The sequence below is a fragment of the Branchiostoma belcheri genome, unplaced genomic scaffold, assembly GCF_001625305.1.
Source record: "Branchiostoma belcheri isolate BF01 breed outbred unplaced genomic scaffold, Haploidv18h27 scaffold64, whole genome shotgun sequence".
NCBI lineage: Eukaryota > Metazoa > Chordata > Leptocardii > Amphioxiformes > Branchiostomatidae > Branchiostoma > Branchiostoma belcheri.
Window position 1 is genome coordinate 99,288 of NW_017804287.1, and position 9,446 is coordinate 108,733.

General features: G+C 44.2%; 1 protein-coding gene across 1 annotated transcript in view; it reads left to right on the forward strand.

Moving 5' to 3' along the window:
- The first annotated feature begins 2,277 nt into the window (after positions 1 to 2,277).
- The window catches only part of LOC109483336 (arachidonate 8S-lipoxygenase-like), a 23,804-nt gene continuing 16,635 nt past the window's right edge, over positions 2,278 to 9,446 (forward strand). Inside the window, exons 1-4 of the mRNA XM_019786326.1 lie at positions 2,278 to 2,858; positions 3,130 to 3,490; positions 3,780 to 4,208; positions 4,476 to 4,490. Of these exons, the coding sequence (XP_019641885.1) occupies positions 2,278 to 2,858; positions 3,130 to 3,490; positions 3,780 to 4,208; positions 4,476 to 4,490 (1,386 nt within the window). The remainder of the gene's footprint in view (positions 2,859 to 3,129; positions 3,491 to 3,779; positions 4,209 to 4,475; positions 4,491 to 9,446) is intronic.

Below are 9,446 nucleotides of genomic sequence, written 5' to 3' on the forward strand. Positions count from 1 at the left end.
ACGGACAGGTCCATTTATTAAGGGGGGTTTTGTAAATTCGCGATACCGACAACGTTGGCAATCCTGCAGATAAAGCTACTTAGGGGGGAAAAACATATTTCTTCCACTCATATAAATAATTATGAAGTCTTTATCGAGAACATGGATCGACAAAATACTTTAAATATGTAAGAAATCAATCGGTATACCCCTCGATTTGCGATGGTCATGGCGGGCAGTGACCTTTATTGATTACAGATAGATAAGAGGCATCTAGCGGTTTTGATCTGAAGTGCCAAGATTGAGGTCTGTTGGGAAAAGTTCAGCACAAATCGTTCGCAATTCCTGCAATGGGTGCCATCCTACCCGTTACGTTTGGTTTTCCGTGGCTCCCATATTCGCGGGAATAATAAACAGGGGAGTATTAAATCGTCCACTACAAGTGGCATCTATGTCACTTCGTCGACGGCTGCATCAACGGCCATCAACGGTTGGAGGATCGTGTCAATTGCCAGTCATCATCCCAGGACAATCTCCAGTAGCTTTTATATATAGTCTGCACTCTGCACAGATGTCGGTTTCTGCGCTTTGTGTCACCTGTTTTCCTCTTGGCTGGCAGACTCGGTCTTGACTCACTTGAAGATAAACTCGAGCGGTGCGTGGTCTAATTTTTGGCCGATTTCCAGTGATGGTCAAAAGACTAAATTTGGCTAAAGTTGTTTGGTAGCTTTTATGGGGGGCGTGTCTTTCAAGTCTTCGCCTGACGACACGGTGAGCTTGTCTCTTTAAGGTAGGACATTTTTGTAGTCACATACAGAGAATGAAAAAGTTAAAGAATATTTAACGTTACTAGGTATTGGCCGTGCTGAGAACCGAGTGAGACGCGATATTAAAAGGTCTATTCTCCGCTTATAGTTATATTCAATGCGTCACACGTACGGCACAGTTAAAATGTCTTTGAAAATTGCGCACAGAAAGTTTAACCAATGATAAAACTGAATGAGAACGGCCCTTAGGCGATCTTTAGACAGGTTTTCCCGATGCAATGAACCTTAAAGTCTCAACAACAGTGACACAAGTGTCTGGGGGCATAGTTCAGGAGGCGCCAATCCACCCATGCAGTTTCCTTCAAAATGGCATAAAAACACTTTTTGTGGTATTCTGCTTGTTTTATGTGTCAGACTGGACGTAAAGTGTAAACAAAACCCACAATTCATTGACATTGCAGTGAGATTGAAAACGAAGATATCGTTACTGTAATCACCATGCAGTCACACTCGTGCTGCTCGATGCCATTTATGCATGTCCCCCTTAAAATAACCTCAATCCGACTCGTCTAGTCATGATAGCATGAGAAGCATAACACACGTACCAATGAACGTTTGAACCTTGATATTCTCGTTTTATTCAAGAAACGTTACTTCATAAATTGTAGAAAAAGGGTACCAGTATTAATTCTCAACCAACCAGGGACTATCTTGAGAGAGATAACAATTGACCTTTTCAAATACAGAGCGTCTGAAACATGTCGACAACCTTTAGTTTGGTGACTTTTACCTGGAGAGGTCAATGACATGTGACAGAAGTTGTTTGGCAACTTTGGAGGGTGTATCTTTGCCAAGCGTTCTTCACCAGCAAACAATACCGTGATCTTGTCTCTCTCTCTCTCTTTTTTATCAAGGTAGGACATTTCTGTACTCATTTTTGTACAGGAGAAAGTTTTAGAATGTAGTGCTGAATGTTGCTGAAAAGATACAGGTGGAAAGGCCTACTTGATGCATTGCTGCAAAGATATAGGCGCATAACGTTGAAGTTGGGTGCGTGACTGGTCACCGTACAATGATTCAGAGCCGGCCATGATTCTTTGATTCCCCTTTCGTCCGTTCTTCGAACCTTCTCCATGAACCCTTGCTGCAGAAGCCGTACATGTAGAGAGGGGAGGGGGTGTTAATGTTTGGTGTTGTTAGCGGGATGTATTGCATCGTAAATTGGCCCGATGGTTGATGTGAGTAAGCCGCTTAGTGCAGAAGAGCTCCAGGGATATACTCTCCAAGCAGATGTTGATGGTGGAAAATCGTTTGCTTTTCATATATGGGCCGTTTTTTTTGTCGCTACCACCAAAATCGTGGGCACGAGTCTCTCCACATGGAAGTTGTGCAGCTTGTAGGAGCACTTAGTTGTTGTGTAACTGAGTAAAAAGGGATGAAGAATTCGTGTAAAAGATGAGGGCTATGCAGTGAAGCTTTTAACAAGCCCCTTTAAAGAGCAATTTTCTTTTGTTAGGGAGACGATATAACCATGGGTAACGCACTTGGATACCTTAGATGGCTGACGCACAACAACGAAACGTACGCACCTGATCGGAAAGAAGATTTCGTGGAGACAAACATCGGATTTCCGTGCCGTGTGGTGACCGGGAACAAGGCCGTGCAGTCTGTCTTTGACATCGACCTCTTCAAAAAGGAGGAATTCTTTTTTGGCCTGATAGAAATACGCAAGGACTTTACGGAGGGTGTCTGCCCAAGCGTCACCACTAACGGAAAAATCCACGAGAGAAACAAGGCGCTGATTTTAGACGTCATCGCCGGGGCTTACGAAGACATCCCAGCATCAACAGCAGACGGCGTGCTGTCCAACATCGCCACCTGGGGAAGCACACCAACCGACTTCGAATCAAAGTTACTGGCAGTGTCGGTGAGCGCTTTTCTTCCCACCATCTTCGGGAGATCAACACGCTTCAATCCCGAGGATGTCAACCTTTATATCAAAGGTGCAACTGAATTAAGATCTGACATCTTGGCCGCGGTGACGCGTGACGATCTTACTGAGGCGGGACGGGGGATGAGGTCTGTCCTCAAGAAAATAAAGACATCAGAGAGGTAGGTGGGAAGGATTTACCGTACCTTGTATATACCAGAATTTTAATTTTCGGCAAAACGTTTAGTACGTTTCCTGTGCATGTGGCACGTGTGTGTGTGTGTGTGTGTGTGTGTGTGTGTGTGTGTGTGTGTGCGCGCGTGCGTGCGTGTCTGTGTGTGTGCGGGGGTCTGTATCAGCGAATACAACTCGAGATCGAGAAGGCTATGTAGATGTACTATCTTAATATTTGGTGACACTATCCACATTCAGTCGTTTGTGTTGTATTCAAAGGTACCGCCAGCTGATAGATCTTGGTACATCTCACGGATTAGAAGAGGAAGAGACCACGGGACAACTGCTCTTCGCGATAATGTTCAATGGAGTTGGTGGCATCGCAGCAAACCTGGTGACATCCTTCGCCCGCTTGGACACCATCAGCGCGGAAGACCGGCAGGAGCTACGGGAGGAAGCGCTTGCCGCCCTGAGGAAACATGGAGGCCTGACCCGAGCGGCCCTGGAGGAGATGCCGAAAATCGAGAGCTTCGTGTTGGAAGTGCTGCGATTCAGTCCCAGCCCAGATTTCTGGAGCACCATTGCAGCACGCCCAACGACTGTGAAGTACACAACAGCAAGTGGTCCAAAGGAGGTCAAGGTGAGTAACAAGTAAAAGTTGCACTCACACACTTCCCTCCCACCCACTCACTCTCTCTCTCTCTCGCACACACACACACACACACACACACACACACACACACACACACACACACACACACACACACACACACACAGACACACACAACCAATGCACATAAACGCCTACCAACTTACCCCAGTGTAACAACTAGACTTTTGACCATGTAGCTAGTCTCTTGTGATCTACTTTATCCATAATCAAGCTATTATACTCTGAGTCTCGTATTTGCTATTTTCATTATTTTCAGATAAAAGAGGGCGAACGCGTGTATGCCAGTTCCTACTGGGCTTTAAGGGATCCCGCTGTGTTCGACAAACCAGACGACTTCGTGTGGCGGAGGTTTCTCGGTCCCGAGGGAGAAGCTCTTCGGGAACACCACGTCACCTTTCACGGCCGACTCACGGACACACCCGCGGTCAACAACCACATGTGCCCGGGTAGAGACGTCGCGCTGTCCGTAATCAAAGGCAGCATCGCCATCCTCAACACGTTCTTCGGATGGGAACTCCAGGAGCCGCCGGTGTGGACTGGAACGAAGGTAGCTCGTCTCGGCCAGTCGGACAACGTTGTGAAACTCAAGTCCTTCTCGCTACAGCATCCTGACGACTTGAAAGAGATTTTCCCATCCCACTTTGATGACATTTCTCACGTAAGTTTTTTAAAGTACAACTCTTTGGTAGCGTATATAGTCCAGTGATTAGTGAATTGCCTTCGGATCTATAGAGTTGCTGAACCGACGTGCGCGACAGGAAATAGTTACAGTCTTTTTTAACCACTTTGGTTCATCACACCATAAAGTTCACTAATTTCAAAATTTCCAGATTTGTTGGCATCAAACTACGCAAGAGTCTTTGAACCCGGCGCGCAAAAAATCTAACCAATGGTAAAACCGCAAGGCAACGATCTCTGGAGATTTTCTTGATGCGATGAACCTTAAAACGAGGACAGCGACTCAAGTGTCAGTCAAGGTTCAAAGTTCAAGGGGCGTTCCCCGTGGTTCCTTACATGAAACTTACTCCGTAAAACTTACTTTTTTTCTCTTTTGATAACTATATTTAAACGCGTTTTTTCCTATTTTAGTCTACGATGGGAAGGATAGCTGGAGACTAGCAATTCTGTACATATATAAGCGAGAATGAAGACATCATAGATAATCATCATTTAGCCTGCAGCATTAAAACTGACTTGCCTAACCATGGTAGCGCACTGGAAGCATAAAACACCGGAATGTTAAAGAAATTTCATTCGTTTTATTCAGGAGACGTTACTGTCCAGAAATTAGAGAAAATGAATTTTTTTAGATCAAGCATACGCTCCATTTAGAGGGAATTCTAACTACAGTTGGAAGGGTGTGGTTGCACTATGTTAGTTATGGGCAATGTCTAATGACGTTAACCTTTTGGTAGTATTTGGCGTCGATGACTCTAGTCTTTTGTGCAGTGACCCTAGGCAAGTCTCATACCCTAGAGGGTGCCATCCTTTGGTCGTTATTCGTGTTTGCTTAAAGACAATGTGACAGAAGTTGTTTGGTAACATTTTAGGGGCGTGTCTTTCAAAAGTGTTATTCTCCTGAAGACACCGTGAGCTTGTCTCCTTTTTACCAAGGTAGGACTTTTCTTAAGTCATTTCTATATAAAAGGTACGCGTAACATCTATCTAAGTAATGTTGAATGTTGAGGAGAGTATACAAAGGTGGTAGACACCTTTTGCTGCATTGATACGGTGAGACCTTGACGCTGGGTAAACGTACACGTCTTGTTCTGTCATAGTGGCGGGGGAGGGGGCACTATTCTTTCTCTTCGTTCTTTCCCGGACATCGAGACGTTTCCCAAAATCCAGCAAATATACAATTGGCTATACGACAAACACGTAGGGTGGGGGAGAGGGGACTCGGAAGCGTTTATATATCCTTGAAGTTGTCGACTGGGTCGATCGTAAATGTGGCAGGGCGGTTGTTGACAGGACTCGGCCGTCGAGGTAAGAAACTGGCCCAGGCAAGTCTTGTTCCTAAAATTGCGCTGAAACGGCCAAGAATACCGATATGTTCATACTCTGGTATATTCATATTTTCCCGCCACTTATCTTAACTAAACGCATGAGTTGTGATTAGATACTGGTAAAAGTGAAGATTATTTCAAAGTCTGCGGCTCCCTTTTGTAAACTCAAAACTGCGTGGATCGATGTATTCTGCAAGTCCCGCCACAATTCAGAGCGCTTTCTTCCAGCCACATTTCGACACAAGCTGTACTCTAGCTATAATGTCTCAGACTCTGATCCCGGTCTTTTACTTGTGTCTGAATTTTCTCGGTAACTTTTCTAGTGGTGACATATCTTTTAAAAGTGTTCTTCACCTGACGACACAGTGAGCGAGTTGTCTCCTTTTTATCAAGGTAGGGCATTTCTGTAGCCGTTTTTATACAGGAGAAAGTTTTAGAATATTTACCTACGTGTTGTTGAATATTTCCATAAACATACAGAGAGGTTGTAAAGACATATTGCTACAAAAATACGGGCGTAAAACATTGAAGTTGGGTGTGTGGATCGTCCCCTTACATGTCTTATTCTATTATGGCTAAATTTTTGCTTGTTGACCTTTGGCAGGTTATCCTTTGGAAGTTGTGGCTTTGGTGGGTATTCATGCATGTGCAATTAAAACGATGTGACAAGGGCTGGTTGGTAACTTTTTGGGGGCGTAACTTTCAAAAGTGTTCTGCACCCTATGACACCGTGAGCCTGTCTCCTTTTTATCAAGGTAGGGCATTTCTGTAGTCATTTTACACAGGACAAAGTTTTGGAATATTTACCTGTGTGTTGTTGAATATTTCCATAAACATACAGAGAGGTTGTAAAGACATATTGCTACAAAAATACGGGCGTAAAACATTGAAGCTGGGTGCGTGGATAGTCCCCTTACATGTCTTATTCTAGTTTTCTTTGGGGGGGGGGGTCATGATTTTTGACTTCCCCACACATCGATCCGTGTTCCCAAAGCCCTGCTGACAAAAACAATACAGAGAGGTGGTAAAGGCATATTGCTAAAATTTCTATCATGGGGGAGGCGTCGCCATGATTCTTTACTCTTCCTTTTCCCCCGGACATCGAACCGTGTCCGCAAAGTCCAGTGTACCACTGCTGAAAAAGCAATGATACTTGATGGTGGCATGTGGCGTCGCCGAATGGCGATAGAAGAAAAGTCTTTTGCTTGTTGACCTTTGTCAGGTTATCCTTTGGAAGTTGACGCTTTGGTGGTTATTCATGTGCAATTAAAACGATGTGACAAGGGCTGGTTGGTAACTTTTTGGGGGCGTAACTTTCAAAAGTGTTCTTAACCCGACGGCACCGTGAGATTGTCTCCTTTTTATCAAAGTAGGACATTTTTATACAGGGGAATGTTTTAGAGTATCTACCTATGTGTTGAATCTTGCCATAAACATACAGAGAGGTGGTAAAGGCATATAGCTAAAATTTATATCATGGGGTAGGCGTCGTCATGATTCTTTACTCTTCTTTTTCCCCCGGACATCGAACCGTGTCCGCAAAGTCCAGTGTACCACTGCTAGCTGAAAAAGCAATAATACTTAATGGTGGCATTTGGCGTCGATGGCGATGGAAGAAAAGTCTTTTGCTTGTTGAACTTTGGCAGGTTATCCTTTGGGAGTCGACGCTTTGGTGGTAATTCATGCATGTGCAATTAAAATCATGTGACAAGGGCTGGTTGGTAACTTTGGGGGGCATATCTTTCAAAAGTGTTCTGCACCTGACGACACCGTGAGATTGTCTCCTTTTTATCAAGGTAGGACATTTCTGTAGTCATTTTTATACAGGAGACAGTTTTAGAATATTTACCTGTGTGTTGTTGAATATTTCCATAAACATACAGAGAGGTTGTAAAGACATATTGCTACAAAAATACGGGCGTAAAACATTGAAGTTGGGTGTGTGGATCGTCCCCTTACATGTCTTATTCTATTTTCTTGGGGGGGGGGGGTCATGATTTTTGACTTCCCCACACATCGATCCGTGTTCCCAAAGCCCTGCTGACAAAAACAATACAGAGAGGTGGTAAAGGCATATTGCTAAAATTTCTATCATGGGGGAGGCGTCGCCATGATTCTTTACTCTTCCTTTTCCCCCGGACATCGAACCGTGTCCGCAAAGTTCAGTGTACCACTGCTGAAAAAGCAATGATACTTGATGGTGGCATGTGGCGTCGCCGAATGGCGATAGAAGAAAAGTCTTTTGCTTGTTCACCTTTGGCAGGTTATCCTTCGGGCGTTTACGCGTTGGTGGGTATTCATGTGCAATTTAAATGGCTGGGCTGGTTGGTAACTTTGGGGGGCGTATCTTCCAAAAGTGTTCTCACCTGGCTTGTCTCCTTTTTATCAAGGTAGGACATTTCTGTAGTCATTTTAGACAGGACAAAGTTTTGGAATATTTCCCTGTGTGTTGGTGAATATTTCCATACAGAGAGGTGGTGAAGACATTGCTACAAAAATTCCGCCGTAAAACATTGAAGTTGGGTGCGTGGATCGTCCCCTTACATGCCTTATTCTATTATGGGGGGGGGGGCGATGATTCTTGACTTAGCCGCACATCGATCCGTGTTCCCAAAGCCCTGCTGACAAAAAAAATTGCGTAGATGGCGATAGAAGAAAATTTTTGCTTGTTGACCTTTGGCAGGTTATCCTTTGGAAGTTGACGCTTTGGTGGTTATTCATGTGCAATTAAAACGATGTGACAAGGGCTGGTTGGTAACTTTTTGGGGGCGTAACTTTCAAAAGTGTTCTGCACCCGACGACACCGTGGGATTGTCTTCTTTATATCAAAGTAGGACATTTTAACACAGGGGAAAGTTTTGGAGTATCTACCTATGTGTTGAATCTTGCCATAAACATACAGAGAGATGGTAGAGGCATATTGCTAAAATTTATATCATGGGGGAGGCGTCGCCATGATTCTTTACTCTTCCTTTTCCCCCGGACATCGAACCGTGTCCGCAAAGTGCAGTGTACCACTGCTAGCTGAAAAAGCAATAATACTTAATGGTGGCATGTGGCGTCGATGGCGATGGAAGAAAAGTCTTTTGCTTGTTGACCTTTGGCAGGTTATCCTTTGGGAGTCGACGCTTTGGTGGTTATTCATGTCCAATTAAAACGATGTGACAAGGGCTGGTTGGTAAGTTTGGGGGGCGTATCTTTCAAAAGTGTTCTTCACCCGACGAACCGTGAGATTGTCTCCTTTTTATCAAGGTAGGGCATTTCTGTAGTCGGCAGGAAGTATTAATTCAAATATCTTCCTAGGCAGTGTTGAATGTTGCCGTGAACGTACAGAGAGGTGGTAGACATCTATCGCCGCATAACCATGGGCGTATATCCTTCAAGTTGGGTGCGCGAATCGTACACGTCTAATTCTGCCCAGCTACCATTGTCCTATCCGAACATTGGGCATGGCATTTGGTGTTCGTAGGAAAGATTGTAGGACTTAACATGCTTGTATCCCTATTGTTGAAGCCGAAATCATACCGGAAATACCTGGAGTTCATTGCTTTAGGCAAATCTCGCTTTTGAGTGGAGTGTCAAAATCCAGGTGTTGCCTAAGCTACTGGTATCTATTCTTTTGTAAAGAATAATAAACACTACTAGCTTATTATGTGACACCTGGATGCCATGTAAGTTTGGCGATGGTTGGTTTTGACATTTGGTGTTTAATGTTTAGTGTCTTTACCTGTGACAGAAGTTGTTTGGTACCTTTTTTTGGGGGGGGGGGGGCGTATCTTTTCCAACGTGTTCTTCACCTGACTACACCGTACGTGAGCTTGTCTCCTTTTTATCTAGGTAGGGCATTTCTGTAGTCATTTTAATACTGGGGAAAAGGTGAGGTGGTATATATATATTTATATTATATATATTTATTT